The sequence below is a fragment of the Rhineura floridana genome, chromosome 11 (assembly GCF_030035675.1).
Source record: "Rhineura floridana isolate rRhiFlo1 chromosome 11, rRhiFlo1.hap2, whole genome shotgun sequence".
Taxonomy (NCBI): domain Eukaryota; kingdom Metazoa; phylum Chordata; class Lepidosauria; order Squamata; family Rhineuridae; genus Rhineura; species Rhineura floridana.
Genome location: NC_084490.1, coordinates 5,637,616 through 5,659,925, shown reverse-complemented (window position 1 = coordinate 5,659,925; position 22,310 = coordinate 5,637,616). Strand labels below are relative to the sequence as shown.

The 22,310-nt window shown below is 47.5% G+C and overlaps 1 protein-coding gene across 2 annotated transcripts; it reads right to left on the bottom strand.

Annotated features, from left to right (window-relative positions):
* Positions 1–2,359: 2,359 nt before the first annotated feature.
* Positions 2,360–21,235, bottom strand: SLC22A17 (solute carrier family 22 member 17). 2 transcript variants are annotated; one of them, XM_061591116.1, is made up of 10 exons: positions 20,989–21,235; positions 19,269–19,614; positions 17,668–17,771; positions 16,742–16,896; positions 13,692–13,857; positions 12,099–12,232; positions 11,452–11,557; positions 8,471–8,694; positions 5,461–5,572; positions 2,360–4,374 (listed from the first exon to the last, which is right to left on the bottom strand). In XM_061591116.1, the coding sequence occupies exons 2-10, from the start codon at positions 19,602–19,604 to the stop codon at positions 4,059–4,061; spliced, it is 1,653 nt and encodes a 550-aa protein (XP_061447100.1). In that variant the 5' UTR covers positions 19,605–19,614; positions 20,989–21,235; the 3' UTR covers positions 2,360–4,058. The 2 variants fall into 2 exon arrangements, with proteins under 2 accessions (XP_061447100.1, XP_061447099.1); XM_061591115.1 differs by lacking the exon at positions 20,989–21,235 and adding an exon at positions 20,625–20,937.
* Between the last annotated feature and the right edge of the window lie 1,075 nt (positions 21,236–22,310).

The following is a 22,310-nucleotide window of genomic DNA, read 5'->3' as shown; positions in this document are numbered from 1 at the left end:
ATGAGTGCGAGTGATCTTGCGGCTAGTTCTGGGTTCCACTTGTACAAAAAAAGGCAAATGTCATCTCTTTCCTTTTGGAGGACACCCCTTAATTCCCTGTGCATGTGGAGTGCATTCCTCAGAAGTAGGAAGCTGCTTGGTGAAATCATCTGATAGTCCAGGATTTCTGCAGTTCTTTGGAAAGCACGCAGGTCCTCTCTGGCTGACAGAGGCATCACCTGCCAGTGAGCTGCCTTCAGCCAGAAGGAAAACACCACCATATAGCACCTGCAGTGTTACGAATGAGCTGTGGCAGCTGCTCTCCATTTCCAGCCAGAGCAACACAGTGCTGATGTGGCTGAGACGCCGTTGGCTGCTTTCATGGGGCTGTGCTGGCCACTCTCTTTGGTGAGCAAGCGAGAAGGACGTTGCATGGCTGAATCAGCAGCAGGAGTAGCTCCATGTTGTTAGCCCTGCAGCGAAGCATTGTTAGCTTTACAAATCTGGTGCGTTGAGTTCTAGAAATCCTGACCATCTTTGGGAAGCTGCGCTGGGTGGGGGGGAGTGCAGACGTCAACATCTCTACACCTGTTTCCAAATATAACTAGTGACTTGAAGTGCCCTCCATATTTCCTATAAGTTACTGCAAGGAAGGTGGTTGCTCAAGGTTAATACAGAATGTAGCTTAATTTAACTTGCATATATTTTTGCAAGCCTGTTTTGCTTCCAGGTTAGGTTTTTGAAAACACCCACATCATCTCATTGAGAGAAGTAAGGTTTTCAGCAGGGGGTTCCTTTTGTAGAAGCAGAAGGCAGGCCCAGAAATTACTGCCTGATGGACAGTGAGAGCCTTTTCTGCCTCTGAAGTCCACAATAGGGTAAAAAAAGCTGGGTTTTGGTGTCCTTCCCTCTGATTATTGATCTGTGTGCTTCTTTGAGTGGCTGTTCTTTGTCTTTTGATTGGATGGGTGTGAAAAACGTGGATTGGTAGAAGCACTGCAGTTCCGGGTCCTGGGAGATTAAATATACCTGCTACTCAAGGAAGCTAAAAGCTTCCTAACTGCTGGTATTTTGCTGCATAAAGAAATCCCTACTGTGCAATACAGATTTCTCAGGTTAAACCTGTGTTTTGCATAACTGGTCTGCTAGGTGCCCCAGCAAACTAGAAACAAGGGAGAGGACAGTATTGGATTGGTCAGAGAGCTAAATAAGGCTACACTTACAGACATGGAGCTTTTCACACAAGGGGGGGTGGGAACTGGCTGTCCTGATAGTGGACACCTTCCATCTTCCTGGACCATTGCCCTTGCTGGGTGGTGCTGATGGGAGTTGGAGGTCAACAGCTGGAAGGCTCACTCCTAACAGTATGAGCCTCGGACGCTTGCAGAGTGGTGGGCCGGGAGAGGGCATTCTCTGTGGTGGCCCCAAAGTTGTGGAATTCCCTCCCCGGCGAGGTACGTTAAAGTGTGCAAGTTTTCAGAATATTTTTACTATGAAAGTTAACGGTGGGATGAGGAAAGGTATATGGGATTGTTTTAAAAAAACATGGCCTTGTGCAAGTGCATCATGCCGGCAGCCTTGCCTTCTCCCATGGCAAAGGGCTAAACAAGCTCTGGGCAATGGTGTCTTGGGAGAAGCATGGTGGAAGTGGTGCCAAACGCCTGATGGGACTAGCATACATCTCTCTGCCCCAATCACTTTACTGCAGACTGAAGCTTGACAAATACAGGCTTGTATCTAAATCGCTATCAGAGTAAAAAGTACAGCATGGAGGCTGGAGTTAAGATGCTCCATTGTGTTAAATGCATCTGCTGAAAACCAAAGCCTGATGTCCTTTCCTGGGTTTGGCAACTTCAACTGTATGCACATTTGTGCGTTTTTCTGTACTGCCCTGACAAGAAACATGAAAGCAAATTGTCCAGAAATTCTGCACAGCTTTCCATTTTGGCATTTGTACTGTAAGTGTACAAGGCGTATTCCTAGGCAGTGCTGCATGAGACATAGTTGACTTTTGTCCATACAAGGGCCCTTAGCGCAGCTTTCAGATATTGGGAAAGGGCTTATGGCGTGACTGGAGAGCCTGAGCTTGTCCAGAACTTGTGGAACTCCCAACTCCCATCGTCCCTGGCCATTGGCCATATTGGCCGGGGTTCACAGGAGGTGCAGTGCAATAACGTCCAGAGGGCTATAGGTTCCTCATCCATGCCTTCGAGACTGCGGAGCTGCTAGAATTTGTTTTGGGGGGGGAGGTGTCAAGAAAGCCACTTCTCCATGCTGAGCAAGGGTATAAGCTGTGGTTGGATCCTGACTGGGGGGGGGGTAACCTGGACAAATGTTTATTTAGGCAGGGTCTAAATAAATGCTCTGGAGCAAAACAGAATTCTCAAGACATTTTTTTGCCCCCTTTAATTTGTATTTAGTTTACGAACAGTCAGTAGTTTGTTCTCCTTTAAGGTCAAAAAAAGCCAAAAATCTTCCAAGAGTCTTGGGTGTGGGTACATTTCGAAACACATTTAGGCATCTCTTTTCCTCATGGTGATACAAATTTGCATTTTCTCTGGGCCCCTAGGAGTGGAATAACCAGACACACCTGAAGAGAGATGTGTGTCAATGCTTTGCAAAATACTCAAATGGGGGAGGAGAAATTAAGATTTCTTTCTCTCTAATGTCTTAAGACACAGCTGCTCTTTGTACCCTTGACCGTGTGATGCCTGAAATTTGACAGGCTTTGTTTTTCCCATTGCTGGTTTCTATTTACCACACAGCCATATGAAGCAGTCCTGACCCCTAAGTGGTAAAAGGCTCCAGTCTTGGCTAATGGCCATGGGGCACAGGAAGGAATCATGCGATTAGGACCTATGTAGGACAGGGGTCACATGACTAGACATTGCGACACCATAGAAAAGAGCTTAGAACAGGCTGAGTTTGGAAATCAATGTTTAAAGTTTTTATCAGGCCCTTGGTTCCATTTGGGGGCTTGGCCAGCAAAAAAGATTAAAGCCCTTTGTAGAGATGCACTCTCAAAACAATTATTAAGAAATGGAATGTAGTGCATAGGTTTGAAAGTTTTGACCCTGACCAAAAGACTTTCCACATTGCTCTTGGCCTCAGTTTCCTAAATCTGCAAAACGGGAACAAAGAAACACAAGCTGATCTAAATGAACCTCAGACCTTGGCTTCAGCAGTTAAGGCAAGTGATATCTCCAGAGGCAGAGCCAGCAAGTGGTTAGCAAAAGGGTCCCTAGAAAAATCACATGGGCCAAGACAGATCTTTAAATATAAGAGCAGCCCTTGCGGCCATGCATTTTTAGAAAAATGAACAGGGCTGGAGGTGAGAAAACACCTCTTTAGTACTGGTACCTATTATTTCTGTCAGGGCTCCCGGGACTTTAATATGTATTGGCAGAAATGTAGCAGGTGAAGCTCTCCTGCTTCACCTGTTCAATTTCCACTTACCCTACAGCTGAGGGAACAAGGGAGGGAACTGTTCTTTCAGAGTAGGGAATTAGGAGAAAAATGTAGGTTTCTGGAAATACTATGTAGGAGTTTACTGCACACGCAGCTGCCTGTTTGGGAGCTTAATTTGATCCTCCTACCCTCCCACCTATGAAAGTCTGTGGGCAAGAGATGTATGGTCTTGGATTTAGGCCTAGTCGGGTATGGCAAATTTAATGGCAGGTGGGCAATGTCCGCCAACTGAATAAAGAGTGTGTGTGCATGTGCAGGGGGCGGCATCCCTAAGAGCCAGTTCACATGCCTAAAAGAAAAATCAAAAGTGATTAGCGTTTCTCCATTTTTTTTCTCCCACACTTCTGATGTATCATGGAAGTGGCTTCTAGAAATGGCAGATCTCATGAAGAGACTGGCAGGCCCCTGCTGCTTCTAATACTACACTGGAAACAGAAAGCTGGAATACGCGGAGGTGGCTCAAGAACATCTTTTTCTGCCCTTCTCTTTTGCCTCACCAGCCAGCCCTCAGCTAGGTTGGCCTGAGGCCTGGCTGTGTGGTCCCTCCCTCTAGGCCCGGAAGCCTGAGCGGTAGCAGAAGCGGTCCCATTCAGCCAGGGCAGGTACATCTATCAGCTTGCAGGGTTTGGTGTGGACAACAGGGGCACGTCATCCCGACGGGTGGCCCCCTCAGAGTCCCGGCCTTCGCTCCCGCCAGCCCGGCGGAGCAGTGAGGGCCTCCGGTAAAGTTCTCCATCGCGAAGGCCTTCAGGCAGGCCTTTCCGCTTGCTCTCGGGCAGAAGCATCAGGCAAAGGAGAGCCAGGATGTTGAGAGACGCCAACACAATATGTTCGAGGAAAGAGCCATGCTGTTCTCGCAACCGGAGCAAAGGAGCGCTCAGTTCACCCAGGGATGCCAACGCCAAGATGAGGCCAAGGCCCTTTCCCCTGCAGAGAGAATGGCCTTGGTTAAGCAAGCCAGAATCGGCTGTTACAAGGATTGTTATCCTGAGGTAACTAAAACCTTAACATGTGGCAAGGACACAGACTTGGCTACGGAACATGGGAAATGACACAAATTAAGCAACATTATCAACATCAGAAATGCAGCAGTTAGATAAATGCCTTACATAAATCACTTCTACTACTACTAGTATTAATATTATTAATTCTCTAGCTCCCAAAGTGTGTAGTATGTTACAAACATATACTTCGCCCCTTGGAGCATAACATTCTACCTGCATAAGTCACAAGGTAGGATAAAAAGTTATGGGCAGAGCACCAAAGAACAGACTCTGACCACTAGAGCACCACAGTCCTGCCATGCACCTGAGTTCCCTGTTCCCAGCACTTTAAAGACTAACAAGCCATGCCCAAGTGAACTCAAGCCAATGATCTTGATCTTAAAGACTAGAAACTCTTAAAAAAATGGACCCCACAGTTTTCATGAGGTGGAGATCTGTCCTAATACCACTATCAAATTTAGTGCTTTTGTAGCCCAGATCTGGAAAACACCCAGCTGTAGTCTTGAAGAAGAACTCTGAATGAGGAAATCACTTTTTTTGGGGGGGGGGGAAGGTTTTGATGCTGTAAAGGGGGCCAATACCAGATGAATTTGTAGGAAGACAGGAAGCTGCCCTACACAGAGCCATAACATTGTTGCATCTGGCTTGGTATTGTCTACACTGACCGAAAGCAGCTCTCCACAGTTTCAGATAGGGGACATTCCCAGCCCTACCCAGAGATGCGAGAAATTAAACCTGGGACCTTCTGCATGCAAAGCAGATGCTCTGCCACTGAGGAAGGGGAATAAGGAGAGCTACAGAAGAACAGTAAACGGCAAAGAGCTTTAACAGTATGAGGGCTAGAAACTTGAAAGAGAAAAATGGGGAGGACAGCTGAGCTTCAGCCAAACAGATGGTGAAAGAAGGGGTGGATTGGAAGGGAGAGAAGAAAATATAGTTGAGGCAGAGAGTTTAAAAATGGCCCGCCTCTTCATTGTCCAACTCTCACCCCCACCCCACCCCACCTGACCTGATGATGGTAGGGATGACCTCCGATGCAAAGAAGATGCTGAGGGAGCCGGCTGCGTGGGAGGAGAAGAGACCAAGGATGGAGAACGTCCTCCGTGCAGCATTGTTGAGATCTGCAGCACGGAGGAAGAAAATTTTTAAAAAGCAGAAACAACGTGACAACAGGCCACCAGCATGTGCGTAGAAAGGCCTGAACCCAAGTATTTTGGCCCCCAAAGCAGAAAAAAAAAGCTGACCAAGTCATTTATAAAACTGACAGAATAATAATAATTATTGTTTATTATTATTTATTCACATTATAGCCCGCCCTTCCTCCCAAAGGAGCCCAGGGTAGAAATCACACAAACCATAAAACAATTAAAACCTCTAAAAAGAATTCCAGTACAGATGAACAGTGCTTTTCTGTTTTTAAAATCTCACCCCAACGTGCAAATTAAGGCAAGGAAAAAATCTTCTGAAATATTGCCATTATATTCAAACTGCCTGTCCTAAAATCCATGGCCACTTGCTCTACCCATGAGCTTGTCGGTGTGTTGCATTTTGTGGATGCTGAACCAGCTGTGCGCATAGGCATGAACCTCTGAAGATAGGACATCTCTGCTGTTCGTACATCTCCCACAAGGTTGTTGGCATGCCTGATCTGTATGGGTACACATGGGCTATTACATAATTGTTTAGAGCATATTTCAGCCCCTCTTTCTCAAGAGGGATATCAGAACTGCGAAAGATGCAGCAAAGGGCAACCAAAGTGATCCTGGGGGGCTGGAGCTCCTTCCTAAAAAGAAAATGGGGAGGGAAATGATTTTTTTTGTTGAGGAAAAAAAGGATAGCAAAGGCCCTGACAGAGGTGTATAGAATTGTATATAGGGTAGAGAAAGTGGATAGAGGTTTTTCTCCCTCTCTCATAATACTAGCACTCAGGAGCATCCAATGAAGCTAAATGTTAGAAGATTCAGGACGGACAAAAGAAAATCTTTCTTTATGCAACACATAGTTAAACTATGGAATTTGCTCCAGAAGAGGTAGTGATGGCCACCAACTTGGATGGCTTTAAAAAGAGGATCAGACAAATGTATGGAGGATGAGTCTATCGATGGCTACTAGCCACGATGACTGTGTTCTCCCTTCGAGGTCGGAAGCAGAATGCCCCTGAATATCAGGGGAGGGCGCTGTTGAGCTCAGGACCTGCGCGTGGTCTTCCTGTAGGCATCTGGTCGGCCACTGTGAGAGTGTTGTATTCGCTGAAGTCCTACACACAGTAGACCCACTGAAATCAATGAACCTAAGTCAGGGCGGGAGCCAGCTGGCGCAGCCGAGACTGGCGCAGATGGAGCTGGCGTAAGGGCCCAAAACAGGAGGCGTGTCAGGGGAGGGGCCAAAGCGAGGGGACTTCAGCCACATCCAACTCGTGTTCAGAGTGCTCCTGAGGGTCCCAATTCAGACAAAAGTTAAGCTGGGAAAAAGGTCAGGCTACAAAAATAAATACAACAGAAGTCAATGGAGAGGGCTTACTCCCCGGTAGGGGTATTTGGGAGAGCAGACTTTTACTTTCTGGTCCCTATGCGCAGCTCCGAGCTGAGCCAGTGTTCAGCCGACCCAGAGGCTCCTGAACAGCAACTGGATGTGGCAGAACTTTAAGCTGGCTTTACTTGCTCCAGCACAACTTCCACCAGCTTCACCTGAGTTGGATTGCTCAGTCATGTTTATTAACTTCAATGGGTCTACTCTGAGTAGGACTAGTACCGAGTAGCACTCACAATGTTGGACTAGATGGGCCTTTGGCCTGATCCAGTTGCAGGGCTCTTCTTATGTCCACTGAAACTGTTTGGCTGTCGATTCAGGACAGATAAAAGAAAGTCCTTAACACGGCATGTCATCAATTTATGGCTGCTGGCTTACAGGGCTCCAGCCCGCATGTCTAATCAGGTCCACTTGTCTTCCCCATTTGGCCCACCAAGCCATTTTGGCCAAATGACACCCACCAGCATTACAGGTAAAGAAAGCCCTGGGCCTTTGCAAGCGCAAAGATCGGGTGCACTTGCAACACACTGTGCCTTTGCCCACGCGGTTTGATTTCAACTTGCATCAACAAAGGAAAACAAGGCATCCAATGTCACCGTGACATCAGGAGATTGACAGGTGGGCAGTCTCCACCCAATTCAAAAGTTGGCTCACAGGGTAGGGGGGTAAGGTAAGGAGCTGGAGGGATCTTAACACTTATAATTAGCTAGGATGCCTAAAGTCATCCTTCCTTCAATCTGGTGTCCTCCAGACAGTGGCCCTTGGTGGCTCCATGTCAGTGGGGCAGAGGAATCTGTTCTGGGTTTTCGTCTGCATTTTCAAGGAGCTGTCCAGAGTGCTGAAACACCTTAGACAGCTCCTTGAAAGTACGGACTAAAACCCGGAACAGATTCCACTGCCCCACTGACATGGAGCAACCAGGTGCCACTGCCTCCAGATGTTGGGCCACTGTTCCCATCATCCCTGGCCATTGGCCATGTTGGGTGGGGATGGGAGAGGTAGTCCAACAACCTCTGGGGAACACCAGGTTGGGGAAGGCTACCTAAATGGAACCTCCAGGTTCAGAGGCAGTGTGCCTTCTGAGCAGCAATGTTGGGGCACAGCTAGTGCTGTCCATATCCCGCTTGTGTGCTTCCTAGTGAGATCTGGTTGCCCACTCCGGACACTAGGACCTTGGACTAGACCTGGGGTATCCAACATTGCTCCCTGTCTGATGTTGTGGGCTACAACTCCCATCAGCCAGTCCATAGCTAGATGGGAGCTGTTGTCCAAAATATCTGGAGGGCACCACACTGGCTACCCCTGGATGGACAATTGTTGTGGTCCAGCAAGGCTTTTATGTTCTCATCCGTGTGCTTGATCTGCTGTCATGGCTCAGCAATCTCCCTTGTGTGCTGGTGCTTGGCTGTCGGTGTGTCCTGCTGCAAGTACTGACTGGCATGCATGTATTGGACAGTTCCTGTTCCGTCCCCACCAGTAGGTGCTCTTACACTCTCCCAGGCCCAGCAGGATAAGAGAGGCGATGCCGGCCAGCGTGGTGGTGAGCAGCAGGATCCCACGACGTCCATACCGGTCCACACTCAGGCACAGGAAGAGGCAGGCCAGGCAGGCACTGCCAGTCGACAGCAGGTAGGAGAGGTAGAACTTGGTACGTGGATCCTCCAGGGATTCCCAGGCCAGAAGGTAACAGTGGCAGATGGAGTGGGCTATGAATCTGTGATGATCCAAAAATAGAAAAACACCACCCCTGCAGTTTCATATTTATATCCAACATTTCGGGGAGAAATCAAAGGCTTGTAGTCAACTAAATCCTACTCAGAGTAGATCCACTTAAATTAATGGACTTAAGTTAGTTATGTGCATTAACTCCAATGACGTTACTCTGAGTGGGGCTAATTTTTTCATTTTTTAAATATATATATTTTATTGAGACTTATACCATAGGGATACAGCCAACAAAACAGATATGACACAATGTGACAGGACTGGTAAGGCCAGACAATGATAATCGCCCCTCCAAAGAAGAATTATTACAATTTCATATCAGTAGTGAATGTTTTTAAAAGTCATACTTATGTAAAGGGTATAATATCGCTAACTTCTTTCCCTTTGTTTTTCAAGGGTGCATCTTTCAAAATTCCAGACAGATAAACAATTCACTGACTCCCTACTTAATTATACCAAATCGAAGTGCAGAATCCTTGCTTCCGAGTCATTTACATGCTCAATGAAATGAAACCAACTGGAAAACAGTCCATCTCCCTTCTTCTCTGCCCTCAACGCTCTGACTTTGTGGATCACCTCTTCCATCCTGGCAGTGTGCCAAGCCCTTTGATACTATTGTGTCAAATCCGAGATTGTAAAATGTTTCCAGTTTTTAGCAATAATGCACTGAGCCGCACCTAACAAATGAGAAGTAACTTCCTTAGACTTCAGGTCCCTCTGAATACAAGTAAACACATTTAATAGTACTAGACCAAGGTCCTAGGGCTGGTCACAACCATGTAAAATATACCACAACCATGTTAAAAATATCATAACAATGTAAAACACAAAAAATAAGAAAATATATAAAACCAGAAAGAGACCCAATGTGAAAACAAAATAGACAAACAAAATTTAAAACAAAAAAACTAATTAACAAGTTTTTGGACACATACACTACGTAAAATTGAAATAACAACAGGATATGAACTGCTACCACTAGATTTGTCCGTTGTATTATTTGGTGATGTAACAAAACTCATCTGATCTGAGATAGAGGAAATGATTATACACCTCTTGACAGCAGCACAGATGACCCTTTGTGGTAATTGGGGGCAGAAAGTACCCCAACTTAGAAGAGTGCATGTGAAAGGTCTGGCAGACGGTTTATTGGGTGAAACTAACGAACATTGTTGGGTTCATTGCAAAAGGAGAAAAATGAATCTCATACTATTTTGTTACACTGTATTCTTTTGATATATAATAGTAATAAATCAGTAATTCAAAAAGTGACAACTGTACAAAACTCCCAGCTGCAGCATTAAAAGCACAGGTAGGGATCCTCCACCCGCTCTACCCTAATCAGGCCCACCAGGCCTCCCCATTTAGCCAACCAGGCTGTTTTGTCCAAGCCACATCCACCTCCCTTACACATGATGTCATGTATCATGTCAGGTGTTGGACACAGAAAGCCGTGGCTGGGCCAAAAGGGGACCCGCACAATGCTTTGCTACCACTCATAATCAGCTGATTGGTGGAGCTTCCATGCTTGATAGGTGGCTAGCCCCGCCCATGTCAACCTCCAGGGATTCCCAGGCCAAACTCAGCCAGGGAAAGGGTGAGAGAGAAAGATTTGGCCAGGCGGATCCAATTCCCTAGCCCTGATTAAAATTATTGTTGTTGTCATTAAATGTTGATTTTCAGTTTGTATGTTCAAACAAATTCCGCAAAGACAGAAAAATATAACTAACTGAGAAAACTGACAAATTCCTCTAGAAAATTTTTAGAAAACAGCTTAGATATACAAATCTCAAAGGTGTAAATGATAGTACATAACTCTCCAAAAGGAAAGTTGAGATGAAATCATACATTGTGAAAAGCAAACGGATGAGGACCGCTGGAATTGTTATGCGTTCCAGATTCTTGGGTAGTGTGGTGGATGATTAAAAGCAATAGTGCAGTGGCAAATTCAGAAGTGGAAGGTCCGTTCATGTTAGTCACAGCCAAACACCCCTCCCCCCTTTTTTTTTTGCTGCTAGGTTGAGAATAAGGTCCTTGTTAATGCCTTCTCCCACAACAGACGTCCCTAGGGGCCAATAAACATGAAAGGGAAGAGTATTAGCTACTGAGAAGAGTCTTCTCAGCAGCTGACTCACCTCTTTTCACTTTGATAGGCTCCAATCAGCAGGAAAGGACAAGCAAGCATGTTAGAAGACTCTTGTCAATGGCTAACGCACTCTGCTTTCATGCTGATTGGCTCATACTGCAGCCTTTCCCAACCAGTGTGCCTCCAGATGTTGTTGGACCACAACTCCCATCAGCCTCAGCCAGCATTGCCAATGGTCAGGAAGATGGGAGTTGTGGTCCAACAACATCTGGAGGCACACTGGTTGGGAAACACTGGCTCATAGGATGCTGGAGATAGAGACCCTGTTCTCAAAAAAGTAAGGGGTCTAAGACCCCCTGAGACCCTGTGACGACTACACTCGATTAAAAGTTTTAAAATGGTAGACCATACGTGAAAAGACAACTGGAAATGTGTGCTTACTCCTAGTCTACATTCCCCATCAAGAGAGGAGCCTCCAAGTTCGAAATCTTGATCCTCACACCCAACTCACAAGCTGGTGAGAACATGCACGTGTAAAAGAGGCTTCCGACTCACTCTGCTGCCAGTTTTTTTGTTTCTCACAGCAGCTGATATACCTCTCCCCTCCCCAACCTGATCCCTGTGCTTTCTGGTTCAGGAGGCACATGCAGATTGACTTACGTAGTGAAACCAAGAATGAGGACATTTTTCCAGATGTTTCTGCAGGACAACAGGGCCCGGAGCGAGATCTGGGTTGCAGCAGGAAGGTGGCAGGCATTGTCAAGTTCTTCACAAGTGGATTAAAAAAAGAAGAAGAGTTGAAGAGACAGAAGGGAAGGGGGTTCCATCAATGAGGAGCGGTTGCAATCAGTTTCTGACATGGGTATATTATTTCCTGAAAAGGGTAGGGGAAAGGGAGGATGCAGGCAAGCCATAGCCCTCCAGTTATTTACCGATTTATTATTACATTTATAGCCCACCTTTTTTTCATCAAGGAACCCAAGGTGGCATGCATGTGGTTCCCAGGTGGTCTCCCATCCAGGCACTGACCAGACCCAGACCTGCTTAGCTTCATCCCAGTGGTGGCCTCCTGTGCTTTCAGACCACACACCCTGATGTTGCTGAACTGCAAGTTCCATCAGCCCCATGAAACATGGTCAATGGCCAGGGATGGCGGGGGTCATAGTTCAGCAACATCTGGAGGGCCAAAGATTCCCATACCTGACTGAGAGCCCCATCCTTCAACCAGAGACCTGTGTGACCTCCGTAAAGGCTCCCAGTTGGCACACTTTGGATAAAAAGTCTCTTGACATGCTCTGGAGACTCACCCTCTAGCGCCTCCTGTGCCTCAGATTCCTGGGCACCTCCGCCCTGGGCCAGGGCGATCAGAATCTCCTTGGCTTGGGCCATTCGGCGAGTGGCCAAGAGCCAGCGGGGTGATTCTGGGTACAATCCAGGACAGCTAAGACGGAATGGAGAGTGGGAAAAAAGCAGTAGTATTGGGTGGAGACACATATCCTGCAAATCCTACAGCACTGGCTGGGCTAATGTCAGACTTGTGGAGTCTGCAGTGGTGCAGTGCGTTGCCAACATCTCTTCAACTGTTGAGGCCTAACTCATCTTGATGACACATCCTGGCTAAAGAACCCTCCAAGTGCCTTGGAAACTGAACCGGGACCCACGTAGCCCAGAACCCCAGCAACCAGTAGGTACTTGGTAGACCACCAGAAACTGGCAAGTAGTCCACTGAATTCCACCTTCTGCCTACCCCTGTCCTAGAGGCTAGGAGGGATTATTGGGGAATTGTTGAGAGTGGGTAGGTTAAGCAGCAGTTCATTTGGAGGCAAAAGCCTGCTCTACTCTGTGTGCCCCTTGCTGACAGAAGAATAACAGTTCAGCACAAGGGACAGGGCCTTTATGGTGTTGGTGCCAAGACTACAGAATGCCCCCCCAAGGGAGCCCAGCCTATTTCTGATCACCTTTCAAAGGGCAGCACTTTTCTCCCAGCTGACCTTTTTTGAAGTGCTTTTTCCTACAACTGTATTTTTTCTCTACAAATGTTCAAATTATATTTGCTATTAGTAATAACCTTTTAACTTGCTGTATTATTGTTTTCAATTTATATTGTCAGATGTCTTCATTATTTTTAAAAGAAAAGTGCGATGCAGATGCCTGAAACAAACAAATAATGGCAGTTGTGTCATTTTGCACTCTTTGCATGCTCAAGCAACATTAAGAGCCCTGGTGGATCAGTAACTTTTCAAAATTCTGGCTTCATATCTTCTAAGTTCTGGGTTTAAGCCTTGCTCTAATTAAGTCCTTGCGTCATCTGAGTGAGAATTTTGGTGGCAAACTAACAGAGAGAGCTTTAAAGAATTTTTGGAAGTGTGGGTTAAACGATATGAGGGGAGGGGCTAGTTTGATTAGATGAGCAGAGGTGGGGATCTGGATCTGGCTAACAGATAATTATCTTCCCCACTCCCAGCAGGCCACGTCTGATAGGTGAGCAGATATCACAATAACATCAGAGCCTGCAAAGCACCAACCATCAGCTGATTGTCAGCTCTTGTGAAACCCATGCAAAAGGGCTTTGCAGGTGTTGCTGGTCGGCAGTGCCTGCCAATCCCCTTTCAGCCTAGCCAAGCCTTTACCTACTCTGTATCCAGCATCACAGAAGACATCAAGGCTACGGCAGGTGGCCGTGGCTTCGCCAAAACAGCCTGGTGGGCCTCGTCAGGCTTGTGGACCAGAGAGTTTTCCAACACTGAGATAGAGGTTTATGAGAAGGACCTGCGAATGGCTTACTGAAAACTACCACGGGAGTGCTTTTTTGTGGGCGGGGGCCTATGGAGTTTTGGAAGAGGAAGGGCATGACGAGAGGCGGGAACAGAGAGCTTTTGAGTGGCGCAGCCGCGACCTACCTGTACAGGAGGCAAAGGCCCATCCCAGCCGACATCACACCCTGCAGGGTCCGCCAACTGCCACAAGCCAGCGCCAGCCCCAGAAGCAGAAAGTGCCCCCCAACTGTGAGGAGGTCCCCCGCCATGGTCACAGGCAGCCGCTGCGGAGGGCAGCACAATTCCAAACCTAGAAGAGAGGAGAGGCAGCCAGTGGGTCTAAGAGCAGGCAGCCAAAAGTGACAGAGAGCAAGTTTCCAGTTTGCAATGGAAGATCTACAGCTGGTAGCTCTGTGTCGTTGGAATCTGCTCCGGGTTTTAGTACAAACTTTCAAGGACCTTGGACAAGTCCTTGACAGTTGGGGCTAAAACCCGGAGCGTATTCCCTTGCCCCACTGACAACCTGTTCTGGACAACCTTCTGAGGGGCACACATCAGTGGTGAGCAGGCCAAAGAACGAAACGGACAGGGCAACAAATGTACGTGTTACCTTTGTACAAGAGGCTCGTTTCTTTACCCAGACAAGCAAGAGACGTTATGGGCACATTCCAGTGAGGCAAAAAACGCTCAATGAGGATGTGAAGAAGAGCCAGTGAGGGCAAGGCCTGGGAAGAGGGTGTGTGGCTGGGGAGAATTCCAAGAGCCGGATAGAGAGGCCTGGAGGGCCCAATTTAGCCTGATTTACAGCCCAGTCCTAAGCACATATATGGATATTGACTGCCTTTAAGTCAATTCTGACTTATGGCGACCCTACGAAGAGCATTTTCATGATAAGTGGTATTCAGAGGAGGGTTACCATTGTCTCCCTCTGAAGCTGAGAGGCAGTGACTGGCCCAAGATCACCCAGTGAGCTTCATGGGTGTGTGGGGATTTGAACCCTGGTCTCCAGGTCGTAGTCCAACACCTTAACCACTACACCACACTAAGCACATAGAAGACCATAATGCTGGGAAAAACAGAAGGGAGCAGAAAAAGAGGAAGGCCAAACAACAGATGGTTGATTCCATAAAGGAAGCCACAGACCTGGACTTACAAGATCTGAACAGAGCGGTTTGTAGCGGAGGTTGCCAATTCATAGGGTCGCCATAAGTCGTAATCGACATAAAAGCACATAACAACCACCTAAGCACATTTACAGAGAAGTTAAGCATCTTTCATGTCAGTTGCCTTTACCTCCAAGTCAATGTTTCTTATTTTATCAACAACCTTGTGTACTTCTGTACGCACACACATTTTAAAATCAAAGGAAATAAAATAGCACTGCATAAAGCAATGCTAAATAAAAACGAGCTGATATAAAACAGCACAATCCCAAGTTATAAGGCCTATGCAAAAACAAACAAACAACTATTTTCATCTGGCACCGGAAATGCATAAGCAGACAATCCAGGGGGGTGGGATTCCAAAGCCAAGAAGCCACTGCAGAAAAGGCCCTGCGATTTCTGTTCCCCATGCAGCTAGGGTCAGCATGTGGAGGAATGTGAAGAAGGGCTCCGTCAAAAGCCTTGAGGTTTCAGATCAGCGCTGGATTAACCATTAAGCAAAATAAGCACGTGCTTAGGGCACCAAGGGAAGAGAGGCACCACAGAGTTTTTTCCCCTAGCTATCATGCCCTTAACTCTCAACTCTTTCACTGCCACACTTGACTTTAGTTGATTTTTTTATAATTCTCCTTATCTGCAGTGTTTGACTTTAATCTAAATTGTTAAAACAACATTTTCTTTGGTATGGTGAGTGACTAAAGTTTAAAAGTTCGAAGGTGTCAGACATAGACCTAGAGTTCACTATGTTTGACTGTCTTACCAATGTTTTTCTGCATGAATTTCAGTGTTTTTCTAATCATTATAAATATATATATATATATAGCCTTGCGTATATTTTTAACATTAATGGTCACAAATTGCACAGCTGAGCGTTCATTTTCTCAGCTCAAGCATATTAAAAATCCCAACAGAACAACTATGCAACAAGACAGGCTGGATGCCTTGTCTCTGTTAAGTATAGAAGCAGATTTCTTATGCGGTGCCAGATTAGTTTTGAGGACTTGATCAAAGACTTTGCAATTAAAAAATCTAGGAGAAAACTTTTTAAAGTATAAATAAAGTTGTAAGTAGGCAACAATGTCAATAAGCATTATTTTGCATCTTTTGATCCATGTATGCTGAAATGCTATGTATCTTTAAGGTTAGAAAGCAATGGAATAAAATATGTTTTGTTTCGTACAAATAATGATATTTTCCCATTAGAATATCTTTTTTAAAAATTGTCCACCAACATCGATTTCTGTAGAAAGAGGATTTCCAAAATTGAAAAGTATGCTCACGTAATTTCAGTAGAGATAATATCAGGTCTTATTTTGCCTTATAATCTTTGGGAGGGTGATTAAAAATCGTTTTCAATAAATTTTTGTATTTGCATTTTTTCCATTATAACAATTTTATTAAGAAATGCATAAAACAGTGTTGAAAATTTGCGTTTTTTCTGTTGCCCTAGTTATAAGTAAATAATTTGCTTCTATTGCTTACTGCTATTTAGAGTTAATTTTTTTTAAAAAAAAACACAGTCTTTATTTAATATAGTTGTGGGGTCTGGCCTGGAAGAAAACTGAATTTTCAATCTCTTATTTCACCTTCAGCACTTATTGAGTCTTAATGTCTTGTCAGTTAAGCAATGGAAGGGCTGAGGGGGGCACCATTGTTGCGCTGGGCTTAGGGCATCAGTTGGCCTTAATCCGGCCCTGTTTCAGATGTATGATTGTGTAGGGCCATTGCTCAGTGGCAGAGCGCCTGCCTTGCTTGCAGAAATTCCCAGGTTCAATCCCCAATGGCATCTCCAGAAAGGGCTGAGAGAGAACCCCATCTGAAATCCTGGAGAGCCGCTGCCAGCCAGTGCAGGCAATACTGAGCTGGACTGGCTAATCATCAGATTTGGTATAAAACAGCCTCCTGAGTTCTGGCGAGCAACGGAGGAACTTCCCCACTTAATCAATTCCAGTATGCAGCCTAAGGATAAACAAAAGAGCAAGGAAGTGCAGGCCTGTGTGTGAGCTAAGACACCTATGAAAGGATACTCACGGCTAAGATAGAGGGCAAGCTGCATGCCCCCCAGCATTGCCCCCCAGAGGCAACGACCCAACATGAAGAAAGAGGGCGAGGCAGCAAATGCAGCCAAGATGCCTGCGGGGCAGCCCAGAACGAGTGCCAGGAGGAGAGTCCCACGGCGCCCCACACTGGAAGAAAAAAAAGACAAAGAGGTTGAGACGTTGCTCCAGAAACCCTTCTTTCTTTCCAGCCCAAGCTGTTCCAGGTCCGCTACAAAAGTTCTGATTCAAAGTTTGACCTGAACTTTCCAATGTCTGAGTATCTTCCCTCTCCATTAAGAACATGAAAACAGCCTGGCTGGTCCCAGAGTGCAGGACACGGAATAATGGGCTCAAGTTGCAGGAAGACAGATTTCAACTGAACATCAGGAGAAACTTCCTAACCGTTGGAGCCATACGACAATGGAACCAATGACCTAGAGAGGTAGTGGGCTCTCCGACACTGGAGGCATTCAAGAGGCAGCTGGACAGCCATCTGTCGGGAATGCTTTGATTTGGATTCCTGCATTGAGCAGGAAGTTGGACTTGATGGCCTTATAGGACCCTTCCAACTCTACTATCCCATGATTCTATGGTGGATCAGGTCAAAGGCCCGTCTATCGTCCAGCATCCTGTTCTCCCAGCGGCCAACCAGATGCAACTGGTATTCAGAAGCATACTTCCCCTGACCGTCGAGGCAGAGTATAGCCATCATGGCTAGTAGCTACTGACAAACTTATCCTCCATGAACTGATCCAATCCTCTTTTAAAGCCATCCAAGCTGGTGGCCATCACTGCCTCCTGTGGCAGGGAGTTCCACAGTTTGACTGCAAAAGGCATTACCAAAGGCTCGGTTTCTTTAGCTGACCACTGCCATCTCCCTCCTCAGTATGCCAACCTGCTCCTTGACCTCTGCCTTACCTGTCTGCCAGGTGACCCAGCAACAGCGCCCCAGCCACAAAGCCCAGGAGAAAACAGAGCTGCTCCAAGGGGACCACCCATCCTCGGGAACAATCCAGGGACCACTGAAAAGGAAGAGATGAGAAGCCGGACCATAGCCGAACAACTAACAGCATCATATATAGGAGGGAAGACCCTCTCAGAGGTCCAGAGAGGCCTGGGCCGCTTCCAGCTTTTGAGGTCCGCTAGCCACAACAGAAATTTAAAATGATGACACACAAAAACAAAAACAGACACCCAAAAGGAAAAAAGAGTGACTGGTTTGTTTCTATCATCAGCTGACCTGAGAGGACAACAATGGTCATGGTCTAATCTTGTGCCGTGAACACCGATATATTTACAAACATTTTTCACTCTTCAATATGACACACACACCCAAAAAATTTGGAGCTGTAAACTGAGAGAGCATGCCACATTTTGGGCCGATGAGCATAAAAACAAGTTGTGAAACTTATCAAGTGCCAAAAAATTAGCCGGTGTCTATCTAAATGTGAGGCCCCATGTGAGCTTGAGGCCTGCTCCCTGCCTCCGGTTGGCCCCGGATGGATGTATCTAGTGCTTTTTTGGTTAAAAAAAGGAGGAGGAGTGCTGGTCTTCATATCTTGATAAAAGTGCCATGGGGCCTAGGATGCAATAGCTGCAACAAGCACCAGATATATAATAATAGGGTTGCAGGATCTGGCAATGGTATCCAGTGGTAAGTTGATAGGGAGGTTGTACTCTGCATATGCACAGATGCACTCTTGTTGCCATTGCTGCTATTATTATTATTATTTAGATTTATACCCTGCCTTTCTTTCATCATAGAACCCAAGGCTTCTGTGTGGCTCCCAGGCGGTCTTCACACAGGCAATGGCCAGACTCAGACCTGCGTAGCTTCAGCAAGGTAGTGCCCTCGTGTGCCTTCACACCATAGCCTGATCACATGATCCAGGGTGCTGCGCTCAGGTTCCAGTTAAGCCACGGAAGGTAATACCAAGCAGTTTATTTAATTAATTAATTAATTTAATTATTTGATTTATATCCTGCCCTTCCACCTAGTAGGAGCCCAGTGCTTTCAAGCAAGGGGTGTAATGGCTGAATTCAAAGCAAGAGGGGCGGGAGGCAGAGCTCAGAAAGGGCACTCCGCATACGCTCAGAGGCATTCTTCCCTTTATTAGGATATCACACAATCCAGGGCTGAGCCCAGCATGGAAAATTGGTGCAGGCCTGGCTCAATTTAACGGCTGTGTGTGGGGATGAAGCAACGTGACCTGCAGAAGAGATGCACAGGAACTAAAAAATTCAAGCACAATAGCATTTTTTTAAAAAAACAATGTATACTTGTATCCTTCCCTTCTTTCAAATAATTCAGAAGAAGCATGCATGGTTGTTCCCACTCTGCGTTTTCCGGGCACAACAATCCTGCAAGATAGCATAGCCCAAGACTGTGGTCAGTGAACTTCCTCAGGATTTGAACCCGGGTCTCCTCAGTCCTAGTCTGGCACTCTAACCGCTACACCATCCTGGCTCTGAGAAAACAGACTGCGATGACAATGTCATAGGGGAGGAGGGGCTCTCACCTCAGTAACTGGATTGCTGGTGAGGGCTGGGAGTCCTCCATAGTCCCAGCTCTGGCAATGGGGGTCCCAGCAGGTGCTGTTCTCTGGAAACTTGGTGCTGTTGGGATCCCGGCAGTGGCGCGGGGGTGTCAACGTGAAGAGGGCATCCGAGCCAGCCCCGAGTCCCAGGAGGAGGCACGGCAGGCAGCTCAAGGCCAGCAGGAGGCGCTGGCGCCGTCCCCCTGCCCCCAGGCGCCCCAGCAGCCACTCAAAGGATGGGGGACCCGGGTCAGATGCGGGCACCGCAAAGTCCCTTCGTGGGCCCCCGGGATCTGGAGTTGGGGAGCTGGTATCCATGGGGCGGTCTCTGCAGAGAGAAAAGAGCAAAGCAATGGAATGAATCAAGGAGAGGGGAAGAGAGGGAATGAAGAACAGGCAAGAAAGGAAGTTGTGGCGGCAGGAATGTAGATAACCTGGAACATCTCATAAAGGAGGCAGTAGCTCACTGGCAGAGCACCTGCAGGGAGAGACTCCCTGCCTGAAACTCTGGAGAGCAGCTGCCAGTCCGTATGGACTATACTGAGGTAGATGGCCTAACTCAGTATAAGGCAACTTCCTACCTTCCTACAATTATTTTTTCTGGAAAAACAATCAAGATCTGAGACTCTAACCAAGGTGAACGAATGGCGAAGAATAAAGCAAAAAAGCAGGCGAAGAAGGTGAGGGTGGGCGGAAGGGGGACGTAAATAAAAGGTGCGCATGAAAGGGAGCCAGAGAGTGTGAGCTGATGGGGGAGGAGCGGGTCAAAGGGGACAGGCAAGGAAAAACTGCCGGTTGCCAAAAGCCAAGGGCTAATTCTGCTCAGGTGGCTGACGTGGAGGTGCGGGGAGAGTAAGCGAAATGGGGGGCAGGGGTGTCGGATGAGTGAGAAACAAAGCGGTTAAGGGGATTTACAAGATCTGAGCAGGGTGGTCCAGCACAGATGCTCTTGGAGGTCACCGAGTCATAGCGTCGCCAGAAGTCGAAATCGACTTGAAGGCACATAACAAACAAAGGGAGTGAAGGGCTTCTAAAGGAGAGAAGTGGGTGGAAAGATTCCCCCGCCTCCCCCGGGAGTGGAGATTTGGGGAAGGCCGGCCGTTTACGCATTTGGAGTCGCAGAAGGGGAGAGGTGCAGAACTGGGCGCTGGAGGGAAATACAAATTTTATAGGGCCGGGGGGGCAGAGAGCGAGAGGCGGGGCGGGCGAAGTCAGGCACGGCGGCGACGGTGGGAAGCAGCAGCAGGATTTGGGGTGGGAGTGACGGAGACGGGTGCAGAGCAGAGGGAGGGAATGGAGACGAGAGACAAAGGGAGGCAGGGAAGGGAGGCGACTCACCACCAGGCGCTGGGCAAGGGCGGCTCAGCGGACTCCGGCCCCCCCAGGAGGACCCCCATGGGAGAAGGCGAGGGCTGCGTAGCCCAGGGGGTGGCGGCGGCCTGCCAAAATTGGGTCCGGCGGCTGGGATCGCGCAAGGGGGAGACACCCAGGTCCGGGCGGAGCGAGCTTCTCCCCGCCCCTCGCCCTCGCGGCTCAATCCGGGGAGGCGCTACGAGGCCGCCCAGCGAGCGCCTGGCCGGAGCGGGCAGTGTCGGTGGCTGGTGGTGCATTTGCCGCCCCCCCCCATTCTTCGGCTGCAACTGCGTCACCCGCCCGGCCCCCTCTGCTTCCTCGCCCGGGGCGGCTAATCCGGATTAATTACCCCTCCTCTGCTGCTGCTGCTCCAGAAGCCCTTTTGCTTTGTTCTGTTCAGATTTACTTCTATAGCGTTAGGTTCGGCACTGATATGGCGCTGGGCAAATCGGCTCGGCCAAAACCTCTCTAAATCAAACGTTTTGGGTAGAAAGGGTTTAAGGCCAGCCCTCGGCGCAAAGGCAGCGGGGTGGAGTGGTGGATTAAGGTTCGGGGAGGTATAGGTTCAACTTCCCTCTCAGCCCTGAAGCTCACTGGGTGTCTTTGAGCCACTCCCTCTCATAGGAGCATACGAACCTCCCTTATACTGAGTAAGGCCGCGCCTATCTAGCCCGGTATGGTCGGCACTGACTGGCAGCAGCTCTCTGCAGGATTTCAGTCAGGATTCACCCACCCCCAGGACATGCCGTCAGGGATTGAACCAGGGTCCATTTGCATGCAGAGCAGATGATTTACCACTACCCACAACAGACCCATCGGAGTTAATGGGCATGGGCAATTTAGATTCATTCATTTCAGCAGGTCTCTCCCCTTTCTCAGCCTAATCTACCTCACAAGGTTGTGACAATGAGGGGAGAAGAGAGAAGAATCGTGTACATTGCCCTGAACTCCTTGGAGGAAGGGTGGGATATAAATTGGTAATTAATTAAGGGCAATATATTCAGTACAAAAGAAATTCAATACACATTAAAAATGGTGTGAAATTAGAATTTACCCTCTGCTTAAAATGTGGGGGAAATCCAGCCACTTAATTTTACAGCACTGTCTTGAATGGGGTGGGGGAGATGTTGGGCTTGGGCAAACTTCCTGCTGCCTCTGTAATCATTCTTGGCTTACAGACAGGAAAACTGTCCATTGAAAGGTGGTGCTATAGGCAGTAGTGTAGTGGCAAATTCAGAAGTGCGGGGTCCCTTCATATTAGTCACAGCCATGGCCCCTTTTTTTGCTGCTGGGCTAAGAATGAAATCCTTTTTGAACCTTTTCCCCCAACAACAGATATCCCTAGCAGCCGATAAACATAAAAGGGGAGAATGTTAGCTGCTGAGAAGAGTCTTCTCAGTGGCTGACTCACCTTTCATTCTAATCGGCTCCAATCAGCAGGAAAGGACAAAGCAGCATGTTAGAAGACTCTTCTCAGTGGCTAACACACTCCCCTTTCATGCTGATTGTCTCAGGATGCTAGAAACATAGGGACCCTGATCCCTAAAAGATAAGGGGTCTAAGACCCCCCCCAAGACCCTGGGCGACTACACCCTTGGCTATAGGCCATCTTTTTCCAAGTAGTGGCACTGCACCAGCGTCTCCCTTACATTCACTTCTGCTCAACTGTTT

Coding starts and splice junctions, on each gene's coding strand:
- SLC22A17 (XM_061591116.1), bottom strand. CDS start 19,604: ATGGATACCAGCTCCCCAACTCCAGATCCCGGGGGCCCACGAAGGGAC. Junction 16,897..17,667: donor CTGGGTCACCTGGCAGACAG/GTAAGGCAGAGG, acceptor TTTTTCTTCCAG/TGTGGGGCGCCGTGGGACTC. Junction 5,573..8,470: donor CCTGCTGGGCCTGGGAGAGT/GTAAGAGCACCT, acceptor TCCGTGCTGCAG/ATCTCAACAATGCTGCACGG.